Source organism: Micromys minutus (assembly GCF_963924665.1).
Source record: "Micromys minutus genome assembly, chromosome: 25".
In the NCBI taxonomy this organism is placed as follows: Eukaryota; Metazoa; Chordata; class Mammalia; order Rodentia; family Muridae; genus Micromys; species Micromys minutus.
The window spans coordinates 23,099,700-23,125,884 of NC_137960.1; the positions used below are offsets into that span (position 1 = coordinate 23,099,700).

Consider the following 26,185-nt stretch of genomic DNA (forward strand, 5'->3'; position numbering starts at 1 on the left):
GTTCGGATCCCAGCACCCACATGATTGTAGATTTATGTTAAGCCAGTACATGATTGGACAGGGAGAGGAGGTGGGAAAAAGGAGAGGAACCGGAAGAGGAGGAGAAGGAGAAGAAGAACGGGAACAGGAGGATGACTAACGGCAAGCAAGAGGGATTTCTTAGGTGGGGAACAGAGTGTAGCGGTAAATCTGCCCAAAATAGACCGAAGCTTGTTTTCCTAATTATTGAGTTGTGTTTTCATTGAATGGGTGTATTTGGGCTGAAGAAGATATTGCAACAAACAAATTGGCGATTTGGGTTGAAAGGGATATCGCAACACATGATAGCTCCCCACCTTCCTAACTCCAGTTCCAGGGGATCCATTCTGACCTCCATGGGCACTGGGCACACACGTGGTAGACATATATACATGCAAGCAAAACACTTGTACGCATAAAAGTAAACATGTCTTAAAATCTTTAAAAAGAAGAAAATCCATAGGAACCTACTATGAGAATATTCACATATATAAAAATGGAGTTGCCCTGTAATGAGGGACAACATTCCAACTAGACACTAAACACTACCAAATAAAAGCCACATTGCCAGGAATGAGTTATTTCTTTTTGAGTTGTTGGCCAATTGGGTCCACATACAACGTCTGTAAACAATATAAGTTATTGCTAATGCTGGATTACCCTCCAGAACTCGATGGTAAGAAGGCCCTACTGCTAAAGATAGCACATGCTTGAGCCACGCATAGAACATGGAGAATCTAGCTGATACTCAACACGAAGCTTCACCCTTACTTGCTAGTTCTCACCGAGCTGGAAAGTGCTGTACACATTACCAGAAAATAAAAGTTTCCCATGGACCTTACCTCTAAACCTCACCCCCTTAGATCACCCTCCCAGGAAAGTCACCCCCCCAGGAACATCACCCCCTATGAACCTTACTTCCCATGAACCTCACCCCTATGAACCTCATCCCCTATGAATGCTGTAAGATATGCCAACCAGTGCAACAAGGGCACAACTGTTATCTGGAGCAACCAACCACTTTGTAACCCAACTGCATGAGATGCAACTCATAGCTGACACTGTCAACCAGGCCAAGAGCCTGTGGCTAGATAGACCACGGCTCTAGGGGAGACCCTAATACCACTATTCTGCTAAATGGACATATATTAAAAGTGACTCTGACTAATACTGCTATAGCCATAGATCGGAGCATCTCTCCCGCCTCATTGAAAGTTCCTTTTTGCTGTAAGTGGCAGTTAACACAGAAGACCAAACTGGTCAACACGCAGAGAGTAAGAGCCTTTGGAGTGGGCAGCCCCAGATGGAACATTTATAGTATACCCTTCCCACAAGGTTCAGGGATCTATTCGAGGGAAACAGCCTTTTCTGGACACAGTAGGGTAGATGCATGTATGGGCTCACAGCATTTGTATGCAGAATGCAGAAGACATATATGCCCAAGTCAGGCAAAAGCCCAGCATAAAGGGAAGCGGACATGAAGTTTCACTCCCAGCTGAGGCAAAGCTGGAAGAAGGGTCAGTTTCCTCTAATGATGTGACACATGCTTTACTGCTCACAGCCCAGAGCAGACCCCATCCTCAGGAATGGCCAGCCAACACAAACTGGACTTGATGGGTTTGAGAGAGCGGCAGGAACAGAGAACATGAAGTTGGGTGGGTAGGCAGGTGTGGAATCTGGGAGGCAGCAGGGGAGAGGAATAAATACAATCCAAACACACTGTATAGGGTTCTCAAGAAATTAATAAAAACAGCATTTAAAAAGAAAGAATGAGGAAAGAAAAGAAAAAAAAAAAAACCTTGCTGACAAGCCCATTTGCAATCTTAAGGAAAAAAAAAACCCACCGATATTCAATTAAGAATTAAAAATAAAGTTTCCTTTTGAAAACACAGAATACATCAATGACACACCAGTTAATTTAGTCGGTGACTCATCCCAGCCTCAGTCAGGAGTCAGAACAGCCAGGTGATGCTTAGCAGCTCTGCAGGGGCCTCAGCCAGTCTGGGCAGAAGTCACAGGCGGTAGAGTGCACAGGCGCTGGCAGGGCAGAGGGGAGGGGTGGGGGGGTGGGCGCAGTGGCTCTCAACCTCTTAGGGAGTCAAACAATTCTTTCACAGGGGTTATTTAGCAGATATCCTGCATAGCAGATCTTTACAATTCAAAACTGTAGCAAAATTACAATTATGAAGTAGCAACGAAGTAATTTTCTGGTTGGGGATCAGCATACCATGAGGAACTGTAGTAAAGGGTGGCCTTAGGAAGGTTGAGCGCCACTGTCCCAGGGTCTTCTATAAGGCCCAGCAGTCTGAACATCTCTGGACTAAGCCTGACGACCATGTCCGAGACAGGAGATACTGACATCCCCTTTTGCAGATCAGGCTAAGGCCAGGGGGGTCGATTTTTTTTTTTTCTCGAAATCAAACCTTATCTAAGGAACAGGTGGAGCTCGCCTTCCCTGAGGTCACGGCCCCATACACAGAATTTGGGGACACAAATCCTGATCTGCTGCTACTCGTCACTACTTGTCACAAGTGAACGTGGCGGGTCACTCTTCGGTTCTTGTCTCAAGCCCTCTGTGTATAAACGCTCATATCCTCCCCTTGAGACTCTTACATTGTGTGTGTGTGTGTGTGTGTGTGTGTGTGTTCGAGTGTGCGTGCTCGCTTGATTACGAGCACACATATGCTCCCATATACTCTGTTGGCATTTTGTCTAGGCTCCGCCCCAGTTACCTGGCAACAGCCAGGTGTGCCTGACTCACTATAAAGGGAGCTGCGTGCCCCCTCCTCACTCTTGCTTTTGCTCCCACTCCTAACCTTCTCTCTCTCTCCATTCCCCTCCCCGTCTCTCCACTCACTCCTGACCAGCCTCTGATTCTCTACTCCTCTCTCTCTCTCTTTCTGGAAGGGATGCCTCAGCATGGACCCACAGACCCACAGAGACACCCCCTTCCCCCACACCATACCTCCCCTCCACCAAACATCCCCCTTCCTCTATCTTTTTATAAAACACAAGATACTCTATCACACATCACCTTATTTTACAGACATCATTGTCTATAAAAAACCAAGTAGACCCCACTGGGCGCATTTATCATTTAAAGTTCCATTTGCCAGAGTGACTGGGCAGTGAGCCCCACAATGCACCTGTCCCCTCACAACCCGCCAGCACCGGGACTGCAGGCGCATGGTACTACAGCAGCAGCCTCTTTTTAAGGATTTGATTTGTATTTCTATGTACACATGTCTGTGTATGGGTGTGTGCACGTCTGATGTGGTAAATGTTAAAGAAGGCAGCACCTGTTTCCTTCGTGTCACTGCCCCTCCCAACCCTGCCTTTGGCTCTCTCTGACCCGAGCGGTCTGCAGGCCACTCCAGTGTGGCACCCCACCACGCCACTTCTCTTGAACTAAATTAAGTCGCAACACAACGTGAGTCAAAGTGCCCTCAGAAGGCGGTGTGTGCTCTCAACAGCTGAGCCATCTCTCCACCCTGGTACCCAGTTGCCTAGCATGTGCCAGGCTCTGGGTTCAAATTCTTCCACTACAAAAAGGGGAGAGGAAGTGGGAGAGAGTGTGTTGGTATGAGCTGCAGGGATGGCTTTTGTGTGCTTTGGCAATGTGGAAATAAGTCCTCTTGTTCATATGGCAAACGCTTTATTCAAGGGGGGCCACCTCCTCGTGTCCCATAGGACCTGTACTGGTTGATTTTGTGTCAACTTGACACAGCTGGAGTTATCACAGAGAAAGGAGCCTCAGTTGAGGAAATGCCTCCATGAGATCCAGCTGTAAAGCATTTTCTCAACTAGTGACCAAGGGGGGAAGGGCCCCGCCCATTGTGGGTGGTGCCATCCCTAGGCTGGTAAACCCAGGTTCTATAAGAAAGTAGGCTGAGCAAGCCAGGGGAAGCAAGCCAGTAAGTGACATCCCTCCATGGCCTCTGCATCAGCTCCTGCTTCCTGACCTGCTTCAGTTCCAGTCCTGACTTCCTCTGGTGATGAACAGCAATGTGGAAGTGTAAGCTGAATAAACCCTTTCCTCCCCAGCTTGCTTCTTGGTCATGATGTTTTGTGCAGGAATAGAAACCCTGACTAAGACAGTTCCTTCTCTTTCTTTCTTTCTTTCTTTCTTTCTTTCTTTCTTTCTTTCTTTCTTTCTTTCCTTCCTTCCTAACTTTTCCCCAAAATTAAACAAAACGGCATTGTTAATGTAACCGTCTCTTACTGGTCAGGCAGAGGAATCCTTGAGGGTAGGGATTGGGTTCCACTGAGGCAGAGAGTGTGTTAAAACAGTGCACCAGAGCCCAATAGATTCCAGTTTAAATTCCAGCTCCAGATCAGCCACTACGAGAGTCAAAACCAACCCCTTCTTTCATTTCCTTTTTTTGCAGTGCTTGAAACTGAACCCAGAGCCCGGCAAATGCCAGGCAGCTGTCTGGTGAGCTACATCCCCAGCTTTTGGGGTTTTTCAGGGAGGTTGTTTTTGATATAGTTCTCTCTATATAACCCAGGCTAGCTCCAAACTGGCAACCTTTGTGCCCCAGCCTCCTGAATGCTGGATTTAGAGAGATATATACCGCCCTATCTGGCCTTCTTTGCATGATGCCAAAGTACCACCCATTGAAAGCAACATTAATTTGCTCGACTCATTCATTCATTGGACAAGTCTCTCCTGGGTATCCACTATGTCAACATTGTCTAAGGAGAGACACAAGGGTAAGCTCGACCCAATGGTCCCTGTGAGGAGCTGGTTTATGCTCCAGCCCAGAGAGCGTGGTAAATGCTCCTGTATGCAGGAAACAGAAGGGTATGGGGAAGGGCAGGTCGCAGAGGCAGGGGTTGGGCCAGCCTCGGACAGAAACATAATAGGACCTCTGCAGGGTTCCTTAATTAGATTCTCTTCTTAGGGGACGCCCACAGACACAGCACAGGGTCAGATACTGTTTGGAAGCAAGAACTTGAGAAAATAAGATCCCCCCCAGATAAACCAGAGCATGACAGAAACGTGCATCCTGGTAATCCATGGTCAACCGAGGCAGGGCGATTCCAATGGTCTTAATCTCATCCTCACCTTCCAGGGTGAGTCGGGACAGCACCATCTCCTCACAAGAATACAATTTCTCAACCCTACCAAGCAGGGGATAGTTTCTGGCACTTTCGGGATTGTACTTAGAGCCCAGAGGAGGCTCCAATTCCAGAACTGCTGGCTTGGCCAGTTCACTCCCACCTGCTCCTCTGTCCCCCACCACCACCACCTTGACAGCCAGTCACATGTCTATTTGTGGAGAAATCTGGTTCTAATAAACTCCGCAAGCCTTCTCAGCGAGCTGACTGCCCAAGGCTAATGCTCTCAAGCCTCAGCAACGTGAGCTTTTGATGCTGTGATCTGTTTGCTGATCTCGGAAGGTAGGTGTTCCGGCTCTTCTGCTGGCTCGCACTATTTGAAGCTGCATCATTAGCCCTGCAAATTCCAAAGACTTGCACAGGTCCACGGCGCTGAGGGAGGGAGCGACCTGAAGAGGGACGGGCTCCAGTGCCAGCTGGCTGAGCCATCTGTCCAGTTCCTTGCTGTGAGCTTCCCCATGGTGTCTCACAAGGTCCCCAAGCCTATCCCAACGCCTCATCACCAGCAACCCCAAATAACCCAGGCCTCCCTGACTGTCAAAGCATAACCAGGTTCCACAGAGCACCCCTAAACTGCCTGCTCGTCACCCACAAAGGTGCCATGCCACCTCTTCCCTGGGTTTGAGAAAGTGTTCTCACGTGTGCTCTGTACCCAGCAGTGGCCTTTCTAGACCCAAGTGGGTCATGCGGCTCTCTCTTGCTCAGAAGCCACCAGGGACCTCTGTCACCACCCAGATCAGAAACAGCAGAGGCAGCTCACGCAATTATTTAACTCATTTCAGAGGCGGTGCGTGACTCTTACATGGAAGGTTCACATTTCCTCACAATGTGGACATGCTGGCCACCAATCTGGAACCTCAAGTGCTCCCAAATTCGAGAACAGCAGTCTCCCCAGAGAGATGAATGTGTGCTCTACCCTGGAAAGAACTCTGGCTGGGTATAAATCCTCCTTCTCCTACCTCCCTGGAAGGTATGGCCTGGGGAAGTTGCTTAGTGTCCCAGTGCCTCAGTTTCCTCATCTGCTCACCCAGAATTAGGGGCTAGAATGTAACCCAGTTGGTACGGTGTTCACCTAGGATGCATGAAACCAAACTGGGCATCCAAGCAAGGGCTCTCTCAGCTACATAAGGAGTTGGGGGCTAAACAGGAACCTTCTAAGGTTAATCAGCTCACACAGCTGCTGTAGCCTGGTCCCTCAAGAACAGTAAGAGGATATTGTTCTTATCTATGGGTCAGTTTGATTCTAAGTAACTTTTTCTGCAGTGGTTTGAATATGCTTGGCCCAGGGAAGGGTACTATTAGGAGGTGTGGCCTTTTTGAGTGGGTTTGGCCTTTTTGAGTGGGTTTGGCCTTTTTTGGGTGGGTGTGGTCTTGTTAAAGGAAGTATGCCACTTTGGGGTGGGTTTTAGCCCCTCCCCCTCCTACCTGTCTGGAAGTTAATCTTCTCCTGTTTGCCTTCAGAACAAGATGCACAACTCTCAGCTCCTCCAGAGCCATGCCTGTCTGCACGCTGCCTGCCTTAATGATAATGGACTGAACGTCTAGACCCACGGGCCAGTCCCAATTAAATGTTGTCTTTTACAAGAGCTACCCTGGTCGCTGGAGAGAAGGCTCAGCCATTGAGCACTGACTGCTCTTCCAGAGGTCCTGAGTTCAATTCCCAGCAACCACATGGTGGCTCACAATCATCTGTCATGGGATCTGATGCCCTCTTCTGGGGTGTCTGAAGACAGCTACAGTGTACTCATACCAAAAGTAAATCTTAAAAAAAAAAAAAAAAAAAAAAAGTTACCCTGGTCATGGTGTCTCTTCACAGCAATGAAACCCTAAGACATTTTCCATCTTCAGAATGGCTAGATCCTGGCCCTGTATAACGTGGGACCTCATTGCACAAACTATTTACAACAGCCATCTTGCCTAATTGGCTCCTCTACCCTTCTTTGCGGCCCTGCCACCCTTACCCATGGGCACCTCTTTTTTTTTTTTTAGTTAATATATTTTTATTTAATATGCATTAGTGTTTTGCCTTCACATATGTCTATGCTGTGCCAGGGTGTCCGATCTTGGAGTTACAGACAGTTGTGAGCCGACATGTAGGTGCTGGGAGTTGAACCTGGGTCCTCTGGAAGAACAGTCAGTGCACTCTTACTGGGACCCCCCAGCCAGCACCCTATACCAGACTCACTCCTAAGGTTGAGCAGCTTCTAATGCAAAGCCCACAATGCACAGCTGCAGTCTTGTGTGTGCTCATGCGCAAGTGTGGAGCGTAAAAGCGGAGTTCATCTACATTTGGTTCACTTCTTCCTATGCAAGGACGATACAACCCATAGGACCACCTCTCCATCTGGTGACCCGTCTCCACTGGTTGCAGCATTTCTACAAATCACTGCCACTGCTAGGCCTTATCTTCCTTGCTGCAAAGGGACCGCCCCCATCCACCTGTATCTCATGAAAACAACCCAGGGAAAGACCACCTCTCACACCGGAGCCATCTCCACAGCGGCAGGATGACAAGAGGGACACTGGAGGGAAGGGGAGCAATAGGTCAACTGGGCTTGAGGTCCTTGGAGTACTGACCTCCATTCCTGGAATCTGGGTGTCTGGGGTCCTCAGCCCTCAGTGATATCAGAGCAGGGTGAATGAGGCTCAGTCACTGATGCTTTTGCAGTTCCAAAAGGATCCAGAACTCGGAGGGCGGGAGAGGGCTGGGACCCATCCGAAGAACTATGGGGTCTCTCTCACCACTGCCACAAACTGGGACAGCCTAGGACTCCAGCTAACCGTTGTCTGTCACAGCAATCCCACAACCGGCCAGTCTGACTCCAATGCCTTCATAACTGCCCTTCTGGTCCCACAAGACACTGCGGCAGAGAGGAAGGGACTGGGGGGTAGGGGAGCAAGGGCAGGGTGGGGAAAGCCTGGCTTCCTACTGCCTACTCTTCCCTGCCTAGGAGTCAGCACCCACTGACAGCCCACAGCTTCTTTTGGAATTTGGATTTTGATGTTTTCTTCCTGTGGGGGTGGGGAGTGGGAAGGGGGTAGGGGTTGGGTGAGTGGAAGGTTGGTTTTTTTTACACTATGTATCACTATGTAGCCTAAGCTAGCCTGGAGCTCATGATCTACCTCCAGGACTCACAGGTAAGCACTACCGTGCCTGACACCCGTTTTGTTGTTGGTAAGTTTTTGTTGATATATCTTTTTTTTGAGTCAGGGTCTCATGCACCTCACACTAGCCTTGAGCTCACTACATAGCCAAGGATGGCCTTGAACTGGATCCTCCTGTCTCCCCCTGCGAACTGAGCTACATCCCAGCACATCTGCTGCTGTTTTATTGACCCTCTGCCTGTTTTCAGTATTCCTCCAGGTATGAAGGCCACAGCTAGACCTTGGAGCAGAAGCAAATTTACTCATAACGTAGCAATCATTTTATGGTCAGGGGTCAGGACAATAATCCAAAGGATTGTAGCACAAAGAAAGAAAACACAAAAGACAGAGGACAAGGTTTACTGGGAGCTTCCCAGCCCCCTCCTGCCGCCTGCTGCCTGGACATGACACTCTGCATTCACAGCTCTGGGCCTCCTGACACCAGTTCAGAAGCCCCGCAGGCTCCAGGGAGCATTGCTTCTGAAACAAGGGCTGCCCTAAGCTGGCCCTGCACCGAAGCACCGCAGGCCCAGGCGCCAGGCCAATTTGTGGTAAAGCTAAGTTCTGCTGCTCCAAGTCTATTGATTTTCCTTTTCAAGCCGGTTATTTGCTTCTGAGTTATGCCCTCACACCCTGCCAGGATTCCACCTACGCTGCTCTCTCTGCCTGGCACAGCCTCTGACCCTCCGAGGCTTCCGGAAGGCTGCTGCAGCCTCAGCCAGCTCACGGGAGAGTGGAAAGGGGGTTGGGTCCTCCGTAGGACTGATACAGGGTCAGGCCAGAGTTGAGAAGTAACTGCCAAGATCACCTATCAAAGACAGGGCTAAGCTAAGGTTCAAGCTTCGGGACTCATCTTGAAAGGGGCCACAGGTACCTTGGTTATATCCCACTTACTGGCTCTACCTGTCTGCCGGTGCTGCAACCAGTCATGACCCAGGCCAGCCTGAATGATATCCTGTGAGTACACTGTTGCTGTCTTCAGACACACCAGAAGAGGGCACCAGATCCCATTACGGATGGTTGTGAGCCACCGTGTGGTTGCTGGGAATTGAACTCAGGACCTCTGGAAGAGCAGTCAGTGCTCTTAACCACTGAGCCATCTCTCCAGCCCCAATGGTATCTTTCCTAAAGGCCCTAGAATAAATAGTTGAGGTATCTATTTAACATATCAAAGCAGACACTGGCAGCTGGGTTCTCAATGCATTCCTCAGTCCCAACCTGATGCAGGGCCCTCCTGGCTGGCCTACTGCGCCCTCCTTCCCTAGACTTCTCCAGCCCAAGGGCTGAGCAGCCCTTCCCCAAACTCCCCTCCTATATAATCCAACCATCTCAGTTATCTCATTCTTTGGGCCTCCTGGCTGCTGTACCTCCTTCCCCTCTCTTTTCTCTCCTCTTCCCTTCCCTCCTCACAAGACTGAGGGTCCTGTACACTCCAGACCACCAGATGTGCCTGCCTCTGGCTCTGCTCTCCCACAGATCTAGACTAAGCTTTCTCTTCCACTAGGAGCAGTCACGTCTCTATTCTTTCTTCCTTTTATTTTTAATTGAACTACCTAGAGAGGATACCTCTAGGCTGGGTCTCTGGGTCTCTCCTTACAGAATTCTATGTATATGAGATGTGCTGTGCATCCCTGAGTCTGCGAACACTGCTGTAGGTGAAAACACAAGGGCTCATGTATTCCTATGAAACATATAACGCGGTGATGGCCAGAACAAACTCTGGTTACAAGCAACCTCGGGGAAGATTCTGAGCAGCGAAGAAACAAAAGGTTTGGGCTGGAGAGATGGCCCAGTGGTCTGAGCACAGACTGCTCTTCCAGAGGTTCTGAGTTCAAATCTCAGAAACCACAAGGTGGCTCACAACCATATGTAATGAGATCTGATGCCCTCTTCTGGTGTGTCTGAAAGATACACCAGATACAGTGTACTTATATATAATAAATAAGTATACAGATACAGTGTACTTATATATAATAAATAAATCTTTAAAAAAGAAAGAGACTTCAAGCACACAGGGTTGGAGAGAGAGAGAGAGAGAGAGAGAGAGAGAGAGAGAGAGAGATAGAGAGGGAGAGAGAGTTCATGTTTGTCAGGTGGTTTTGCCCTCCACCCCTGTGTTTGGTCCCTGCAGATTACTCCAGAAATGCAGTTTTTAAAATAGTAACTTGCTGGCCTGCCATATGGAAATCCCCTCAGCTTGCTGTAAATACAATAAATGCCTCACACCACTAGACTGGAGGCTCTGGCTTCTGACCCGCTGCGATGGTGGCGCTGAAAGCCCTTGCTCTGGAGCTCATAGTGAATACCGTTATTCTGGGGGCTGGAGAAATGGCTCAGCGGTTAAGGACACTGACTGCTTTTCCAGAGGTCTTGAGTTCAATTCCCAGGAACCACATGGTGGCTCACAACCATCTGTCATGGGATCTGATATCCTCTTCTGGTGTGACAGAAAGACAGCGACAGTGTACTCATACATAAAATGAATGAATCCTATTTTTAAAAGACTATTATTCTGATGTTTTTACATCAGAATGGGCTCCTCAGTGGTCTCTGGAGTCCCTGTGACTTGGGCATAACACTTCTGCATCATTCTTGTTATATACCACCACGCCCACCAGGCCAACTGGCCTTCGAGCTCCCAGGCATACCATCTCTACCTCCAGCCTGTGGGAGAGCATCCAGCTTTGTGGGTTCTGGGGATCCAGACTTGGATCCTCATGCTCACTAGGCGAGCATGGTGACCACTGAGCTCTCTCCCCAGCATTTCAGCTGGGAAAGCTACCTGTGCTGTGAGGTTCTATCACAGCAGCCTGAATGGAATGGAGCATCAGAATCTCTGGGTCAGACCCAGAGAGAGTCCTAAATCAGAGAGGAGGGCTATATACAGTGGGAAGGAAGGCACGTTCTAGAGAAAACGGCCAGCTCAGCTCAGAAGTGACCAGCATGGACTAAGGATGCCCAATCCGGGATACAAAGCTTTCTTTTCAAAGGTCCTTAGCTCCAGAGAGAGAGAAGCTTTCTCGGGATGCTGGGGGAAGGGTCATGCTTGGTTTCTCAAACGCTGCAGTACCGAGAGACTGTCTATATTACCCAGCCAGGAAACGGTCATTCCTGCTATAGCTCTGGCTGCTCCCCTTGTCCTTAATGTGTATGTATAAGAGGGAGGGTGAGGGGGCAGAGAGACCTGCCTCAGTTTCCACACCAGACCCCCCTGGAGCAGCTAGTTCTTCTGAGCACACGGTTGATGCTCAGAAAAGAGCCAGTAGAGATTTCATCTTCAGTGAGACTTGTACTAAGTGCATAGTAAATACTGTCGTTCAAGAAATGGGGTTCTGCTGGGCTGGGTATAGTTGGGAGGCAGCAGTAGGAGAACCTCTGTTGAGTCTTGAGACCAGCCTGGTCTACATAGGGAGTTCCAGGACAGCCAAGACTATATGGTGGAATCGTATCTCAAAAAGAAAAATTAATTTATAAAGGGAGGAGGAAGGGAGGGAGGCAAAGGAGAGAGGGAAGGAAGCAAGCAATGAGTTTCCAGATCATGTGGTCCCTACAAGGGTCAGACAAGTACACATACAGGAAATGAGCTGGCTGGGGAGGAATGAAAGCCAGCATCAGCCAGGCCAGCTGGTGACAGGGCGCCATCTGCTGGTAAGTATAGCTGACTGCAGGGGAGCCTGGAAAAAAGAAAAGGAGGCCACGCCCCTTCTCTCCCTACCCTTGATCTCCCATCCCCATCCCGGGCTTTGCCTCTCTCATCGCCTGCTCACTTTGCCCGCCCATACACATCTGGAGGCTTACCAGACAACCCACCTAGCCGGACCTTAAACACTCAAGGCAGAGGGGACTCTCACACAAACCTCCATGTACTGCTTGAGAGAACCTTGGGCTTTCAGAGACATGGGGCTTGTGAACCCAAGCTTCCAGACAGTGCCAAAAGGAGAATGCACAGGACTGGGTTTGATGCATCACCAAGGTGGGGGGGAGATGATAAATGGGATTTCATCAAGATTACAAACATCTGTATCTCAAAAGACACAGAAGGCTGAAAGACAAGCCGAGCCCCGAAACTGAGCACAGTCAAACCTCACTCACCACTCACAGCCCAGCAACTGCTTACAGCACTAACTCATAAAAACCTTCACGTCAACATCAGCAGGCTCATTAATGATGTGGGAAACCTAGAAATCATCCACACATCCTCCAGCCCAGACAGAGCTACATCCACACCACTAACCCTGCACAGGGGAGAAAGGTAGGTACAGATTCTCGAAGGCCAGGATACAAATCACACAGGTGCTGAAGGAAAGCGGCCAAGCTCAGCTACGCGTGGGTTAGCCCTGTGGGGAATCCCAGCCTTGTGGGAGGCTAAAGCAGTAGGGTTGGTTGCATGTTCAAGATCAGGCTAGACAACCTAATAAAACTTTATCACAAAACAAAAATTCAAAGTGCTAAGGAGAGGGGCTGGAGGGATGGCTCAGTGGCTAAGAACACTTTCTGGCCCCTGGCAATGGGCAGAGGCATCATGGTGATGGTAGTGATCTTCTTCCAGTCAGGGACAGAGCAGAAGGCAGTCCTTTGTTCATTCTAGTTTGATGCCTGGCTTGGTGGCCAAAGCTGTTTTATGCCTAGGACTCATTAAAAAAAAAAAAAGAATCAAATCAAATCCAGGGGCAGCCTCATGCGAGAGGAGGGAGACAGAGAGGACCTGTGTTCCACCATGCTGTGCGGTTTGGCGGGGAAAGAGGCATAGACCTGTCCTCTGCTCCACAGCACAGCAGGCCACAGACACACAGACCCCCACCTACCACCACACAGTGCAGAGCAGGAGGAACACAGACCTGCCCTCTGGCAAACTGCACAGGTGGGCCATAGACACAAGCTTGCCAGAGGATGTCACCCAGGGGCTAGCCAGGCTGCAATGGGAGCCACCACGGTGTGTGACGGATGTGGCGGTCAGATGGGAGAGAAAGCAAAGCGGGGCAGCTTGATCATCGTGGAGACAGAACTGAAGACTCAAAGGGTGGAGTAGCCTGCTGTAAGCCCTGACACCCGAGGCCATGGTGTGGTCCCAGCCTGAGCTGCTGCTGAGTACCATGTCTAGGTCACTGTTTATACTGCAGCAGGGATAGGTGTCAATGGCTGTGGCTCATATGACCACTAGAGAACAAGGGAACGTCCCTGGTTGGGGCAGATGCCGAGGGACCATGCGGATGTCCAGGGGCTGTGAGGAATGGGCTGCTCCCCTCCCTGGCTACAGGGTTCTGGAGAGCCAGCCTCACTTTTTACTGACTACAGCACTCGAGAGCAGACCCTGCACCTTGCCCAGGTAGCACAGGGCTGGCCCGGCGGTGGGGTTATGGTTGAGGTCCTGCTATACCTGAACCATGAGGTGGCACAGAACAGTGCAGATGGCTCTGGAGGCATGGGTGGGGGTGAGCCAGGCCCAAGGGAATGAGAGCTGACCTTGCTTCCCACCGATGGCAGCACTGGGTAGCCTCTCCTGAACAGTGCTGGGGGCTCACCCTGGGATGGGAAGAAGGGAGAGCTCGTGCTGACTAGCTCAGCCACCACCCAGGCCCAGATCCAGGGCTTCTGAGTTGGCCCACCCTAAAATCTGTATCATCTTCGAATAGTTGGGATGCATGAATGGGGCCAGTTCTGATCCAAAGCTTTGGGGTCGCCATGACACAGGGCAACAGAGTAACAGGGAGGGAGCCTGGTAAGGATCCAGTTTTGATGGTGTCACAGAACTCAAATATCAGACCAATGACTCATTACAATTAACATTTGCACACTGCAAGGGAAGCAGTGCAGACAGAGACGTATAATGTGGGACACACGGTGACACGCCACAGCTTCCATGAGGAGAGGTTTTCTATGCTTTGTTTTTGTTTGTCTGAATGTCTGTGGGGTTTTTTTTTTTGGGGGGGGGTGGGGTGTACACGGGTAAAAGGCAATCCTGAAGGGACAGGGAAATGAACAGGGCTGGGGTGCCTGATGTGAAACCCGTAAAAAAAAAGTTCAATGAAACGTCATTTTGTTTGTTTGGTTTTTAAAAGAGATTTGTTTATTATATGTAAGTACACTGTCGCTGTCTTCAGACACACCAGAAGAGGGCATCAGATCTCATTACAGACAGTTGTGAGGCACCATGTGGTTGCCGGGAATTGAACTCAGGACCTCTGGAAGAGCAGTCAGTGCTCTTAACCACTGAGTCATCTCTCCAGCCCCATTTGTTTGTTTTTTTCAAGAGCACTTGATGCACATTCAGAAAACAATTGTCTATAACTCCAGCTCTAGAGAACCCAGTGCTCTCTTCTGACCTTTGAGGACGTCTTTATTTAGGAGCACACACAAGTGCACACAAAATTAAAACTATAAGCCAAATATCGTGGTGCACTTTGGGAGGCAGAAGGCAGGAGGATCTCTGCAAGTTCAAGGTCAACCTGGTTTAGAGAGCAAGTTCCAGCCTAGTTAGGACTACATAATGCAGGGCTGGAGAGACTGCTCAGCAGTTAAGAGCCCAAGTCTGTCCTTCCAGAGTTCAATCCCCAGCAACCAAATGGTGGCTCATTACCATCTAGAATGGGATCTGGCACCCTCTTCTGGTATGCAGGTATACACGTAGCCAGTGCACTTGTATACATTAAATATATAAATAAATAAAACCCTTTTTAAAAAGACTATGTAAGTCATTCCTTAAAAAGGAATGAAAGAAAAGAAAATAGAAAAGGGAAAGGCAGGTACATACTAGTGTTTCTGAGACAAAAGAGGAGACAGGCTAAGGTAGACTCAGCTACTCAATTCCTGCCCCTTCATGGGGCGTTGGGGTGTTTGTCTTGTCAGGCTCTGAATCACACAGGGTGGGAAGAGCTTTAGGTTGACCTCCACTCACCTGGATCAACAAGTCACCCATACCCTGTGCCTAGCTCCAGGTCTGTACAGTTCTCACAGCGTGATGTGATACACGCTGTATTCCCAGCGTTTGAGAAGCTGAGGTAAAAAGGTCACCGGAAGTTCAAGGCCAGCTTGGGCCATCCAATGAGGTCCAAGCTAGCCTAGGCTATAGAATGAGTTTGAGGGTCATCATGCTCGATGTAGTAAGTTTGGGTTACACGGTGACACCTTGTCACAAAACCAAAAAAGGAGAAAAAGTAGTCTCACATAATCAACAGACTGCCCTTTTAAAACACGTCTGCTGTGTCATCTTTACAATAGGATTTTAACATTATAAAGTTCTCAAGACAGTTAAATGAGTCAGGATTGGCAAAGTGCTCACACAAGTGCCTGGTGAGTAGAGAAACTGAGGAGGCAGGCAGAATGATGGGCAGGAATGATAGTTCCCCATCCTGGCAGGGAGACTGTCATGCTGGGCCTGTGGAGGTACCAAGCTGAGGCCATGTCCCTGCAGAGAGATAGGGGTTTTAAAGTATGTGGCCTTCTTTATGTCTAACCTTTCTTTGCCTCTATACTGAGATAAAATTCCTCAAAGATTCTGAAATCACAGGCTTGTGTGTGTGTGTGTGTGTGTGTGTATGATTATTTATTTATTTATTTATTCATTTATTTTATGTATATAAGTATGCTACTGTTGCTGTCTTCAGACACACCAGAAGAGGGCATCAGATCCCATTACAGATGGTTGTAAACCACCATATGGTTGCTGGGAATTGAACTCAGGATCTTTGGAAGACTAGTCAGTGTTCTTAACTGATGAGACATCTCTCCAGCCCAGAAATATTTTTTGAAAAAAGAGCAGTGTGTACTTCATCAAGAAACATCTTTTTAAAAGTGTGTGTGTGTGTGTGTGTGTGTGTGTGTGTGTGTGTGTGTGTGTGTATACCCAAATGTCATAGGATCCACATAGAGGTTAAGGACAACCTATAGGACTTGGTTCTCTCTTTCCATGTAGGCTCTGAGGATTAAGCTTGTATCCTTGGATTGGAGGCCAGCATCTTTATACACTGAGCCATCTATCCAGGCTTTGTTTTTGTGTTTTTGTTTTCCTAGACAGGTGACACATAGTAGGTGCTCAATATGTGGACACTTCTTAAAAGCCCAGATCCTTCAGACTGTTTGAGCCTGGTCAGGTCAACCTCCAAAAGGCAGACTTATGGAGATCTCAAGAGTGGCCAGGTCCCACATTTTGCTTCTATGGTCCCTGAAGGGATGATAAGGCATGTACATCCAACCTTGACTTTAGAGGCTCAATTTGTGCCACAGGAAAGTCTCCACCAGCTTCAGCGGGACCTTCATGGCTACAGGCTCTCCCACCCTGACTGGAGCTTAATGCCCTCAGAATCCTGGTAATTGCTAGCTACCACCTTACTCCAAGGCGGTGTGGTACAGCAGGGCTCCAATCCCAGGCACTGCAGGGGTCTGGCAGGGTGGCTGGAGGCCTGCCTTGGGTTCCTCAGAGGTCATGGATCCTAGCTGGTACAGAAGTTGGTGCGCCATGCTCTACCTAACCATTCCCCACATATTACCCAGACAGACCCCACTCACGCTCGCTCGCTGACCTCTGCACCTGACCATTGGATATGTGCATTCGCAACTGCTGGTCTTCGGAGTTCCAGATTTCACAACATGGTGTTTGGGGGTTGGGAGGTATCACTTCTCAATGACACTATCTGAAGTGTAACAACTCTAACTCAGCAGGTGACTCTCCCAGGTCAGCCACATCCCTCCCTTCTTTCTGCCCCTTCACAGCTTCTAGGGCTGCTTCCACCTAGAAGCGTTTGGGGTCAGAGCTCAGTTCTCCCTCTTTGGCTCTCCCCCAGCCCCTAGCGCACTCTCACGGCATATTGTGCCCCACACATCCAGTTATGGATGAGAAGAAGCTGCCCGGGTCCCTCTAGCCCTGCCACCTTAGAGAGACATGCCAACATATACTGAACTGGTCCTCTCAGAGGGAATATGAAGTGGACCTGTGTCACCTGGATAATTGGCACCTGTGGAGATGTGTTTGTGCCACTGGGGATTTAGCCTCCACCTCCACCTCCGGGTATCAGAGAAAAATTAAAATAATGGCTGCCGGTTGTCCAGCTTCCAACATCTCAAGCAAGTGACAGATGTAATTGTCCCTAACCACCCTATAAAGAGGATACAATTACCATCCCCACTTTAGGGTAGGTGACCTACTAAGATGCCAAGCTGGTAGGGGGTGGAGTGGAGATTCACATCCAGGACGCAACAACCCAAAGCCAAACAGAGAGTCTTGTAAGCTGGGGGTGACTCCAGAATTCTACAGAGGGCCACAGTTCACAGCTGTCCCTAAGGCTCCCTCCAGAACCAGCAGAAACCTTTCTACTTTCTCACATACTGTCATCCCTTTGGCCCAGTTCGGCAAGCCATCCACTTACCAGCCTGGTGCCCAATGCAGTAATAGGTTCAGAGAGCAGGCGCAGAAGACCACACATTCAATTGCATGTAGTTCCACATGCCTTAACACCAGCACTCAGAGGGTAGAGACAGGCACATCACGGTGAGTTAGAGGCCAGTCTAATCCCTGTAACATAGCATTCCACTCCAGCCAGATATTTGGTTTAAAAAAAAAAAAAAGCCACGGCGTTCCTGCCCTATAAGAATGCCAAATGGGTGACCACAGATGAGGAAGGGTGGATGGGATAAAACTGAGGGCTTCCTGGGAAAGGTGGTGGCCACGCCTATAGAAAGGCAGACTGCCTCTCTAATCCCTGTCATCCTCTGACTCGGAGCCTGCATTCCAGACACACCTGAAGGGGAGCTCACAACTGGGTCTCTGCTCCAACAATAAACACCACCAAAAACACTTCCTTCTTCCGAAAGCACACACATGTGCACACAAACCCCCACATGCTGGAAAAAACCCCTCCCCATAGCCCAAGCCCACCTCCGCCACACGCACTGTCATCTCCAAGGCAGGGGTATATTCTAGCCATCTGGGTTCCCAGAAGGTGCCAACATGCCTGAGTCTCTTCAGTGGCTCTGATATGCCTGTGAACTCATACACATGTGCATACGTGTGCACATGCAAACATGTGCACACACAGACACACAGGCACATACACACTCACGTATATACAGAACACACAAGTACTCTTCAAACACAAGTTACTCATGTTCACACAGGCACACACAAACTCATGCATACACAAAGATAATTGTTTGATCTCCCTGGCCTCTCCTGTCATTCACATCTACAGAATTCAATTAACTGGATGGATGGCTTGCTTAAATGCTTGGAGTCTCAGTGTAAATAAAAGGCTAAAATGCCATGGTCAGTTCAATTTTTAAAAAAAAAAAAAAATGCATGTCACAACAGTGGGGCATGAAGATGCCTTCCAGCTGGGTGAACCCAAAAGCCCACACTGGCTAGTCACTGAAGAGGCGCCCATCATGGGGTGACTCATGTGTATCCAGATTGATGTCTTAAGGTACTTCAAGAGAACATACACACATATACAGGCCACTGAAGTTGTAGCAGGCAGGATCCACAGCTCGGCACCCTCTCGATGTTTTTGACCATCACCCAAAGCAAGAGCAAAGACAGTGCACACTGTTAATCCCAGCACTGAGGAGGCACAGATAGGCAGGTCTCTGTGAGTTCAAGACCAGCCTGGTCTTGAGCACTAGTTCCAGGACAGCCAGGGCTACACAGAGAAATCTTGTCTCAAAAAAAAAAAAAATCAAAAACAGAAATTGAAACAAACAAACAAAAACCAAAGAACAAAATGGACACAGACCACCTACAACTACCACAGTTGTAGAGAAAGTTCCCTGAAGAATTTGTCCTCCTGGCCACACACTTATATCCCCTTCATCTCTTTCTGAGCCATCTCTGAGTTCACAAGCCAGCCACAGAGTAGACGAGCCAGGCCTCACTTACCCAGGGTATCTGAGCTGCTTTCCACGGTCTCGTTGACCTTCCTTGCAACTCTGGCCACGGCCTCACCCATCTTCCTCAGCATGCAGACCTGGGTGTTCGGCTCCCAGCCTCCAGGCCGGTCTGCTACTCACAAAGGGGTCAGTGCCTGGGGAAGACACAGGACCATGAATCACCCACCTGCCAGGGTCCCGTGAACAATACTCTCCTCCCAGGGGACCCAGGACATCAAGAAGCTACAAGGAAGTCCCAGGCCTCTCGTCACCTCCTTCTCTTCCTCCTCCTTCCTCTTCTTCCCCCTGAGCCCAGGCTACAACCAGCTTAGCCTTTGCAGGGGCTGCTCTGATCTGCCACCCGGAGGATGAGGGCAGCTGGCCTTTACCATTTTCCTGAGAGGATCAACACAGGTGACATCACCATCCACAGAACCAGTGGCCAGGCAGATGTGAGGACTCAAATGGCCTGTGACTCAACAGGTGGGGCAGGGTGTTGGGGAAGAGGCCAGGTCCGGCTAACTCCTGGGGAAAGACACCTGTCTCTTCTGCAGCCTCCTAGCCAGGGCTGAAAACCCCCATCTCCCAGGTTCCAACTATACAGCAGGAATTGAAGTTCTAAACGGAGCCTGCAGGTGGGTGGTCTCTAGGAAGGCCATACCTGTTTGCCAGATGAGAGGAAAGGTTACCTCACTCTCTTGGCTTTGGAGTTTAGCTGCAAGCAAAGAAGAGGGCTGAAAAGAAGAGGTACTGGTTTGTTTTGTGTGTCAACTTGACACATGTTAAAGTCATCTCAGAGGAAGGAGTCTCAGTCGAGGAAAACCTCCATGAGATCCAGCTGTAAGACATTTTCTCAATTAGTGAGAGAGCCCAGCCCAGGGTGAGTGGTACCACCTCTGGGCTGGTGGTCCTGGGTACTTTAAGAAAGCAGGCTGAGGGAGCTGGAGAGATGGCTCAGTGGTTATAGAGCACTGACTGCTCTTCCAGAGGTCCTGAGTTCAATTCCCAGCAACCACATGGTGGCTCACAACCATTTGTAATGGGATCTGATGTCCTCTTCTGGTGTGTCTGAAGACAGCAACAGTGTACTCACATACATAAAATAGGTAAACCAAGCATTTTTTTCTCTTTTTTAAAAAGACTTATTTATTTATTATAAGTACACTGTAGCTGTCTTCATGTGGTTGCTGGAAATTGAACTCAGGACCTTTGAAAGAGCAGTCAATGCTCTTAACCACTGAGTCATCTCTCCAGCACAGTAAACAAAATCTTTAAAAAAAATAAATAAAAAGCAGGCTGAGCACGCCTATAAGCAGCACCCTCCATGGCCTCTGCTTCATTTCTTGCCTCCAGGTTCCTGCCCTGCTTGAGTTCCTACCCTGACTTCCTCCAATGATTTGGAAGTATAAGTCAAACCCTTTCCTCCCTAGTCTGCTTTCTTAGTCATGGTGTTCTGTCACAACAATAAAGCCCTAAAACAGAAGTGAAACTGGATCACTGGGGAGAAGATGGTTAAAGATGGCTGCTGGGGAGATGGTTATGAGCACTGGCTGCTCTTGTACATGATCTGGGTCCAATTCCCAGTGCCTGCATGGTAGCTCACAAGCATATTCTTTTGGCTTCTGAAGGCATCAGGCACCAGACATGCATGTGGTGCACAGATATACAAGCAGGGGAAACACCATATACATTTTTTAAATAATGGGAAATTAAACTGGAGATGTAGGTTAGCTGGTAAAATGCCTCCCTGGGTTCAATTCCTAGCACCAAATAGACCAGGCATGGCGGGATGTGCCTGTTATCCTAGAACTATGAAGTTTGAGATTAGAATTTCAAGGTTATCCTTGGCTACATAATAAATTCAAGGCCAGCCTGAGCTAACATGACAACTTGTCTCAACTAAATAAATAGATAAATAAGGAAATGAAAAAGACATAAAAATAACCAAGACTCTGTTATTAAAGGGAAAGAAACCAAGGCACAAACAACGGTTAATTACCTGGGACAAGCTCAAGGTGACAGGGCCATAATTGGGTCTGTGTCACTCCATACTTAGTGTTTGTTCACCTCTTAAAATCACCTTCGTCCGCACTAGCAGTGCCACACAGAGGAAGGAACGTACAGGCAATGTCAAAGGCCCTCTTTTCTCCTGTCTCTACTGGCCCTGTCCCCAATCCTGAACTCAGTAGCCACTAAGGGAGTGTCAGCAAATTCACCCTAGTCAGGAACCAGAAGCAGAAGAGTAGGGACAGAAAGAAGAGGTGTGGGGACAATGTTCAGAGCTGGCCAAACAGGGCAGGTAAGGTCAAGCCCGGGAGGCAAAACGTGCTCAGCATGTATGTCCCACTGAGAGCTGACAAAGAAGGGCCAGAACACACTGGCGATGGGCAAGGCCAAAACTCCAACTCCATCTCTGAGTAGCTGGGCGGGCCCCGAGGTCTCAACCACACCGAGCCTAGTAGCGTCTCTCTTGTGAGTGTGACTGACTGGGCCAAGGATGTGAGCCTGCCTCATTCTGAGTCCAGAACTCATAAGTCCTCAACAAAAGCCAGCTGAGAGGGTAGAGGAACATGCGGCACGTGGAGACGTGACACCAGGGACGAATATTTCACAGATGACACACAGGACTCTGAACAAACACCTTGGGAGAACTCATCCTTGAGGAATGCATAAGGACCCCATCTTTCCACTCCCAGGAAGTGTCCCCTGATTGCTCCTGCCTCGCCCTGGCAGTTTCTCCTCCCTCTGAACCCCAAGGGTACTTAATGACTAAGCAAAGGTCACTTGGGTTGTTTGGGAGCTTCAAAATGTCTCTCTCCAGCTGGGCATGGTGGCACACACTCAAAGGCCTGCCTGTTCTGGTCCACACAGTGAGTTTGTGGACAGCTCTCGCTGTCTCCTGATATGAAGACCCTGCCTCAGAAACAAACAAACAAAAAAATAAAATAAAATAAAAATCTTTCTAGCCCCATCCCTCCCCTCTCCTACTGGCCCGAGAACACATCCACCTGACACTTTTCTTCATGGTCAACACACACCATTTGGGTTTCAAATCTGCATGCAGGTCCAATTTCAACGTGTCTAAGATAAGTGTCCAACTTGATTAGGATCCTAAGTTCACATGCCTAAATTAGTCTGCAGAGCATGGGCCAATAAGTGATGGAAGGGGGTGTGGCAAATGGGACCCTACCACCCCAAATATGCACCCTCTTACCCCAAACCCCCAGGCCTGAATTAGTGTTGTTGAAATTGATTTATTTTTTTAATTTTACTTATTAGTGTATCCATGTGCATGCCTATGTACATGTGGGTGTGCATGTGCATGAATGCAGGCATGAGCACGCATGTGCGTGTATGTGTATGAGAGAATGCACACAGGTTTGTGCGTGCGTGTGCACATGCACATATGCAGGTGAAGGAGTTAAAATTTCAAGTTGGCCCCACTGACCCTGCCTAAGGCTGAGAACAAAAACCACAGACAACCTGGTCTCAATAAGGTCTGACTCTGCAGTCCTGAGAAAAACTAGTATGAAGGTCAGTGTGCCCCAAAACAGAGTGGTCTGGAGTTGAATCATATCCAAAAGCAGACAGAGAGTGCCAATTTGAATGAACCAATGAAACTGTTATGTGCTTGTTGCTAACTACCAATGTAATTTTCCCTATAAATATGTCCCCCTAATTGAGTTCGGGGTCGACTCCTCTATCTCCTGTGTGAGATATGTGTTGTCCCCAGAGCTCCGGCCTCTCCCCACCCCCTTGGATAAACCTCTTGCCTGATTGCAGCAAGATAGGCTCTCTGTGAGTTCTTGGGTTCGAGTTCTCCCGGTACTAGAGTGAGGGGCTTCCCCAATTCGGGGGTCTTTCACAGGCACGAGTGTGCTGTGAGACACATTTAGAGGTAAGAGGACAATTTTCCAGACCGTGTTCTCTCTACTGTAGATTCTTGAATCAAACTCAGCTCATCACATTTAGGAACAACTGCTTTTACCCAAGGAACCATGTCACTAGCCCTCAGGGGATGTACCTTAACTCCTTCACAACACTGGGAAACTGAAGAGCCAAGGCAGGCCCACCAGCCAGATGGTAACAGCTAACCCCCAACTATAATCCTTAACCTGAGGCTTTTCCTGCTATTCTGGCTCCTTCCACCTCTCCGGGGAAACAGGGCAGCAGGGCTCCAGAGTTGAGGGAGAACAAACTAGAGGGGGCTGGAGTAGGCCCCTGGTCCCACCAAAGGCCATTGAGGAACTATCCAACTGCATACTAGTGGCTCTTTTAGCCCCAAAGGCTGGGCCTGTTTGGGATCTAACCAGCCAATGAGCCTATAGGAATGTATTTAATATCTAACAGAAGCTCGGAGAGAAAGGCTGGGGAGAAAAGCATTAGCTGTTCTTGCCGGGCCCGGTGGCACAGGCCTGTGACCCTGAAGCAAGAGAATCGTAAGCTCAAGTCCTGCCTGGACTACAGAGGTGACTTCAGGAGCAATGGTGGGGTTTGGGAAGGATGAGGTGGGACACATGGCATTCTCTTTTCCTTTTCTATGTTTGAAAAAGAGGAACAGACAGTTGTCCGTGTCAAACGAGAGACAGGACTGTGGGCTGTCCCCACATCTACATAAACAATCTGAGTCCATTCACAAGCCATCCGCACGTCAGCACTATTTGAACAGTCAAGGTACTGGGCACCTCTCTGCAACCAGAACAATCCACAGATCACAGGCCAGCCCCACAGGTCTAGAAACAGGAACCTAGTCAGTCCTTCACATAAGGGTGGTGGTGGCAGAGTCAGGGAGAAACGGGAGCTATAGGTCGGGGACGCTCTGAAACGTTCAAGGAAACTGGACATGGTGGCAAGTACCTGTAACCACAGCACAAGGAACACTGAAGCAGGATAGGAGGCCCTTGGGTTCCAGGTCAGCCTGGGCTACAGAACAAGACTGCTTACTTGCGCCATTCCCCCATCCCCACCCCCACAGCAGTTTGTAGCACAGCCCCAGGACATATTTAAATTTGAAATTTTCTACTCACCATCTATAAAAGCCAGGTTGGACAGTAAAGAGACAGGAGTATGAGCTAGAGATGCCCCCCACCTTTCTGATACTGCAACTTGGCATTATTAAATTGCATGTCTATTAAGTTGCATATCTATTAAGCTGCATTCATAGCTCTCCTGGGATGAACTGGGCCCACAGGCCACAGGTTGGACACACCTGACGGTACAAGCTTCCCACTGGGAGACAGAATGAGCCAATTATATGTCAACACAACCTGTGTGTGGGTGGTGGGCATGTGGCCTGTGGCATGACCCCAGAGAGAGGGTCCATAGGGTACCAGCAGCAGGTGGACAAAGATAAGCCACAAAGAAGGTCCACTCCAGATCTCTGGCGGGCTTCCTGGTAGGCATCCCTCTGAGGAGCATAACTAACCCAAGCAGAGTTTTGGAAAGTTCTCACATGTGGTGGGGGCAGCTCCAGTTGTGATATGGGAACATCACCTTTCTCAATGAAACTGTTAATGAAAATTAACTGAGGATGAATCACTTCTAAGGAAAGACTCTGCAAGCCATTAAGGGCTTCCTACATTAAGGCATGATCAATCGATAGGTTATCAAACAAGGATAGACCGGAAGTTTGGATATAATAAATTGGAGGTAAGTGTGCTATTCTGCTTTGAGGAAGCTATGATTGTGAGCACTGTATAATTTCTCTGCCAGATCTGAAACCGGTCTCACCTAAATTCCAAACTTGGGGCTGGGGTATTTAAACCTTGACCCAGTCTTTAAGGGTCAGAACTCAACTTCGTTATCTGCTGCCCTAAGATCTCTGCAAAGGAGACACTGCGACACTTCGGCCGCACCAGCTGGCCCTATATTTAGTTACTGCTGTGGTCAACTGGGAACTTTAGAGCCTGGCAGCGGCTCTGCGGGGCAACCGGAGCCTCTGGAGCCATGTGCTTGAGCTGCCTCTCCGCTGGCTCCAGACAGACTTCGGGACCCTGTCAAGGTCACGAGCTGATGTGGGGAAGTAAGGGGCGCAGTACTAATCGCACCCCAACAGTCCCAAAGGTTCACCCGAGACCAGAGCAGAGTTGACCCACTTTCTCACCCAGGGGAAAGAGTCCGCTGGGGCAATGATCCGGACGTGTTGGCGCCTGGTTTCTCATCTCAGCTTTAGGGTTTGGAGAGCCCCGCGTACCTGCCCATGATTGTACACAGTGGCCAAGGACAGGATTCCCCGGACCCCATGCACTCAGCCAGTGGCTGCTAGTCTCCAACCCTGCGCTGGCCTGGCAGACAGGGACTGGGGCAAATGGAGCAAGCAGAGGAGGGGACGCTGGCGATCGCAGAAACCGGGGGCGTCCCACGCTGCCAGGAGCGGAGAGGCACACTCCCGAGTGACATGCGCAGCTGCCTCTCCCCGTGGGCACGGGCATCTCACTGGGGAGACGGAAGCCGAGCTGCCCCGGAGTTCTAACCACGCGTCTCCCACTCCGGCAAGCGATCTCCAGCCGGCGAGTCCACGACCCCTGGGCACCGCCCGAGCCATGACTCGGTGCTACCGGTGTACTGGGGGAGGGGAAGGGACGCGGCCAAGCCCAGGACGGTGCTTTCCCTTCTGCCCCTGCCACGCTCGGTCTCTTGGCCACCGTTACTCAGAGCAGCGCGAAGCCTGTGGGCCGCTGGAGGCAGCACTTACGGCGACAATGCGTCCTAGAGCCCTGCGCCCAGCACTCACGCTCCCGCGGCGACCGCCGGCACCCAGTGCAAGTTCTGAGCCCGAGGGGCGGAGCCAAAGAGACAGAGAGCTCAGCGCGCACGGCCGCTCAGCCAATAGCGACGCCAGAATGAGGCCCAGGGCCGGAGCTCCGGCCGCGCGCACCAATCAGCGGGCAGCTCCTCCTGCGCGCTCGAGAGCCCAGGGAGGAACCGCTTTGTGTGGAGTGGGCCACAATCAGCACGTTGGGGCGGAGGCGGGTCCCTGCACCTTCTGGCTTAGGTTGCTTCTCTAGGCTGGGTTTTGTTTTGTTTTGTTGTTTTTCTCTGATGA

General features: G+C 49.6%; 1 protein-coding gene across 4 annotated transcripts in view; it reads right to left on the reverse strand.

Moving 5' to 3' along the window:
• Nucleotides 1-25,919, reverse strand: part of LRRC20 (leucine rich repeat containing 20) — a 92,937-nt gene extending 67,018 nt beyond the window's left edge. For 2 of the 4 annotated variants that reach the window (XM_080937627.1, XM_080937624.1), the window contains exons 1-2: nucleotides 25,835-25,919; nucleotides 19,151-19,295 (exon numbers count right to left, since the gene is read on the reverse strand). In XM_080937627.1, coding sequence (XP_080793753.1) covers nucleotides 19,151-19,232 — 82 coding nt within the window. In that variant the 5' untranslated portion in view covers nucleotides 19,233-19,295; nucleotides 25,835-25,919. Of the gene's footprint in view, nucleotides 1-19,150; nucleotides 19,296-25,243; nucleotides 25,499-25,834 lie in introns of those variants that run through there. The other 2 variants (XM_080937626.1, XM_080937625.1) reach the window with 2 other exon arrangements.
• Between the last annotated feature and the right edge of the window lie 266 nt (nucleotides 25,920-26,185).